Here is a 4994-nt window from a genome sequence, read left to right on the forward strand (position 1 = left end):
AGGAAATGCTACCGCATATATAAAAATAGGTGCTACAATAAAATATTTTTGTATATATTTCATCAATAAGTTATTTTTACTAACCAGTTATGGATCATATATCTCTGAACTCTTTATTGATTTGACCACATCTATGGTGATCTTTTTAAAGACTGTAATATTGTTTTTAATTCAAAAGTCCAGAAACATACAAATACATCCTTTTCTTCTCTCTTAAAAAAGGGACTGGGGAGGGGGGCGGAGAAAACAACCTTGTATTAAAGTCTGGGTGTGCTACCCTTATCCAAAAAACAAAAAAGCCATTCAGACCTGTTCATGGCTATAAGAGGGAATCCAGTGCCCTGTACTTTTCAATTAAAGAGGAACCCAAATTGTCACACCAATGCATAACTGACATAAAATGAAAAGCAAATGTGGTTTCTATGACCTCTTTAACATCCAGCCACACAATACCTTTTCTTAACACATCCCATGCCTCCTTTAACATAACATACTACAGAAAGGAGTGAAAGAACAAATTCTGCACCCAAGTTCACCCAGCAGACTGGTTCTTAGTGGCTGTAAAAACAAACGAACCAACAAAACGGAGAAAGAGAACGATAGCTATGGTATCAGCACACCCTTTTGATAGCTTTTCCCGAAGCTGGAAATTCCTGTGCAGAGGCACTTCACCTTCCAACAAAATGAAGCAAGGAGGTTTGGGGGGGGGGGGGAGGAAGAGGAGCGGGATGTGAAGATAAACATTGTGTTTCCTTGTGTGTGGTTGTTAAATACAAATGCTCTAGGGGACAGGAGAGGTCTCAGAACTGACTGAATGTGGTCTGTTTTTCCAACACTTCGAGGTAGTCCGGCTCTGCATTTAGTTTTGCTTTTAGCTCCAGGTATTCGTTCCTGTTTGGCTCTACATAAACAGTACTTGGGGGGGTGTAGAGCACTGTCTCCCGGAGCCTGCTGTCCCCCGGGCCGGGATGCAAGTAAGGATGAGGGGGACGCCTAAGGTCATAATTAGGGGAGTAAGTGTAGGCAGTTGGGGGGAACTTAGGGTACTCAGGAAGGTTACTGCCCCCCAAGGTGGAAGAAGGACGTTTATCGGGCTCCAAAATGCCCCTGTAAAAACGGTCGGCATCCTGCACAGGGGATAGCAATTCGTCCCGAGGCTCAATAGTGCTCACACTGTATGTGGGGCTCCGAAGGGGCTCCTCTTGGCCCCCGGGAGCTGCCGGGGGCTGCCCCAAGGCCTGTGAGGGTGGTGGGGGTTGGGGTTGGAGGTGATGGTTGCTGTAGGTCACCTTGAGCTCATGGAGATCTTTGTAATCCTCACCCGTGTTGCCCTCCCTGGAGCGATAGATTGGGTTCTTGCACATGTGGCCTAAGGGGTGAGGGATGTATTCATAGACGTGTCCCGCAGGGGTTTTCACCTTGGGCAAAGCCGGACCACCTCCTCCTCCTCCTCCACCTCCACGGTGAAGATGCTGTGGATGTTGCTGGTGATGGGCATGGCCATGAGAATGGGGGGCTCCCCCTCCTGTGTACACGCTGTACTGCATGTTGAAGGAGCTCACATCCGAGTTGTTGGTGCTGGCGTGGTCACCCTGTACCTTCTTCCGGCGCTTCATGACCAACACAAAGAGACCCGCAGCCACAAACACAGACATAATGAAGACCAGCAGCAGGCTAAGGATCAGCACCGACAAAGGCACCGTGGAAGAGGAGGAGGAGGAGGAACCACCAGAAGGTAACGCTGCATCGTCCTCCTCTGAGGTGCTATTGAATTGCCCAGAGTTGGAAAAAGGGGTGGTCCTGACTGGTCCCTGCATGGATGATGGAGTGGGTGTGGAAACAATGATGTCAGAGTAGTCCGGGCACAGCAGCTCTGCTTTGATGCTCCGCATGTCATGCTGGGCAAATTTCTTAGGGGACTCACAGATTACCTGATCCACAAGGACGCCTGTGTTGAGTTGCTCGAGCCACAGCTTCATGCCCACCACATCACATGTACAATCCCACGGGTTCTCGTGGAGATCAATCTGCAGCAAGGATTTCAGCTGGTCAAGCACCCCGCTAACAGGCAGGTAGGAGAAATGATTGCTCCTCAGGCTCAACCTGTAGAGAGTTAAGCCAGAAAAAACGCCCCCAGGTAAAGATCTCAGCAAGTTGTTGTTGAGAAACAGGAGCTGTAAATTGGGCACAGGGTCAAAAGTACCTGCCTCAATTTCCCGGATCACATTATATTGCAGGAAGAGGTACTGCAAACTTTGAAGCCCGTAGAAAAGCTCCGGGCTCAGTTTCTCAATCCGGTTCCCATTCAGGTAAAGCCGCCGCAAGTTAGTTAGATCCCCAAAGGCCCGATCCTGAATGGATGAGATGCGATTGTTGCCCAGGTGGAGCAAATCCAATCCAGTAGCATCCAGGAAATCTGACCTGTGCACCTGCGTAATGTAGTTCTCAGTTAAATACATCTTCTTGGGGTTGTAGGGCTTGGGTTGTAACTCTGAGATGTTCTCGATCTTCCTCTCCTGGCAGTTGACGTTGAGGCCCAAATCGGAGATCTGCAGGTTGCAAGTGCAAGCTGTAGGGCACTCCAAAGGCACCGGAGATTTGGTCTGGTAGGCGATGCTGGGCCCATAGTTACTGTATCCCAGGTCCTTGGAGGGCAGGCGAGGGGTGGGGCGCACTCGGGACTTGTTGGGCTGGCGAGTCCCTTTGGGGGGCTTCAAGTGAGATTTGTAAACAGCCGAGGAAGAAGTAGCCACAGAGTTCACAGAGGCAGGCGTGGTGTGGAAATACCCTGTGGTGCTAAGCGGAGTCTGGGGTGGCATTTCGTAATCGGAGATGAGTCTCCTTGGGCAAAGCTCCTGCTTGGAGACCTCATCCAGATCTCTACCATGTAAACGGAAAGGCGTTTCGCAAACCACATCCCCCACCAGGGCCGAATAGGAGATGCTGTCCAGCCAATCCTTCAGGGCGATCAGTTCACAGGAGCAATTCCACGGATTCTCCTCCAGCTGCAATTCCACCACCTTATCCATATGCTGCAGGAGACCTAAGTAGGGAAGCAGCTTCAGCCGGTTGCCCCTTAAATCGAGGTGAGTCAACGGTACAAAGCGGAACAGGTTGTTGGGCAGCGAGGAGAGCAGGTTGTCGTTCAGAATCAGCACCTGCAGCAAGTGCAGTTTGCTGAAAGCGTTGGGTTCAATGGTACTGATGTAATTGTAGTCGACCTGGAGATACTCCAAGCTCTCCAGCCCCACAAAAGTATCATCCCGCAATATTTCCAGTTTGTTGTTGTTCAGGTGGAGCCGCCTCAAGCCCCTCAGCCCGTGAAAGGCGCCCGTTTCGATGTCCTGGATGTCGTTGCTGCCCAGGTGCAAAATTGAAGCCCCGCTGTAATTGACCAACTGGTTCGGGTAGAGCCTGTTGAGCAAATTCCCAGACAGGAGGAGATGGTAAACTGGGAACTTGGGAGGGCTGATCTCGAAGAGGCTGATGATCCCTCGGTTCTCACAGCTCACTGTCAAGATGCCGTCCTTCTCCTCGCAAGGACACCCGTTGTCACAGATCTCTCCATAATACTCGATGCTCTCTGCCCACGCCAGGACCAGAGACGTTAAAGCAAAAGCGATGGTTTGCACCATCCAGATATGCATTTTCTTGTTGAGATCCTGCTCCAAAGTCACTGTAGAGCAGCAAGCGTGCATGTTATCTCCTGTGGAAGAAGAAAGAGAAAACAAACGCCAACGTGATACAAGTGCAGGGACCCATGCATGACAAAGTTGAAGAGAATTTAAAAAAAAAAATAGCAGGGGAGGGGGGAGATTTTGCTTCTGATTGTCAAGAGTTTTTTTTTAATGCCCATGGGATTGCTATTAAATATTTTAAAAACGAAATCACAGCTTTGCCGAATTTCCAAAGAGAAGGTCACACAACGGCCATGCCTTCGGCTCCTGATCCTGAGAGAACATTTCAATCTCTTGCTTTTATTTTTACAGCTTGCTTCTTCCCACCCTCCGCAGACACAGAGATCCTGTCCATAAATATACATAAAATGGCTGTCAGTTTAGTTACTCGGTTCTAATTTCAAAGAACAGAAACACCATTTGAGGAGGGTTTTCAACCTCACCTGCTAAACACTCACCCCAACTCTCCCCCCTCCCTTTTTTTCTTCTCTTTCAGAACCTCCGGAATGAACAGCGACCCGCAAGGAAGGTCTTCCCCCATTTTTGCCTAGGCATGCTGCTTTCTTGATGTCTCTTCCCCCTCTCTCACACAAACACAAACACACACTTTTTGTTGCCATTTAAACCACTGCTTGAAATAAAACGACACGGCTTTATAGGAGTGGCTGCATGACGGGAATATTTTGATTTTTTAAAAAAAAACAGTCCAAAAAAGGGTGAATTTTCCGAAATAGCTGATTTCCTAAAGCCTGTGCAAAAAACAACCACAACAACAACAACAAAAAACCCACGTTATTTCTTAATCAACGAGGGAGGGGGTTATAACAGAAGTGATGGAATTCTCCAGCAGAGTAATTTAATATACGCCCCCTCATCATCTTGCCAGCTTCAAAAAGCAAATAAATAAATGGCAGCACTAGCCATGGCTGGAATATTTATGAATTCTTCTTACAGGCAGCTTTTTTTTAAAGAAGTCGTTGCGGCTTGCTTTGATTGATCTGCGGGCAAAGGAGTAATGTCTGTAGAGGCATTGGCCGAAAGGCAGCAAGGGGACACAGGCACGCACCGAGGTCCCCAGTAGCAAAAAGCAGCCTTCCTGAGCCGCTCGCCCCAGATTTGGCAGCCGTGCGAGACCTGAGGATTGTCCCCGCAGTCTCGGCCATCTCTGATAGACCGATTATTCCCCATGCTTTTTTTTAAAGGGGGGGGGGAGAAAGAAACTCGCCTAATTGCAATGGAGCAGGCTACGCGGGTCTCCCCGAGGCAGCTAGTCCCCGAGTCCAAGAGCGGCAGAGTTGCTGTATCTCAGCTGCCATG

General features: G+C 48.9%; 1 protein-coding gene across 1 annotated transcript; it reads right to left on the minus strand.

Moving 5' to 3' along the window:
• Nucleotides 1–800: 800 nt before the first annotated feature.
• On the minus strand, nt 801–3698 carry SLITRK5 (SLIT and NTRK like family member 5). The gene has a single exon (XM_054974331.1). It carries the CDS (start codon nt 3696–3698, stop codon nt 801–803), a length of 2898 nt encoding a protein of 965 aa, XP_054830306.1.
• Nucleotides 3699–4994: the final 1296 nt, after the last annotated feature.

The sequence above is a fragment of the Eublepharis macularius genome, chromosome 3, assembly GCF_028583425.1.
Source record: "Eublepharis macularius isolate TG4126 chromosome 3, MPM_Emac_v1.0, whole genome shotgun sequence".
Classification (NCBI taxonomy): Eukaryota; Metazoa; Chordata; class Lepidosauria; order Squamata; family Eublepharidae; genus Eublepharis; species Eublepharis macularius.

Excerpts from the sequence above, each read along its gene's own strand:
- SLITRK5 (XM_054974331.1), bottom strand. The coding sequence starts at position 3,698 with ATGCACGCTTGCTGCTCTACAGTGACTTTGGAGCAGGATCTCAACAAG.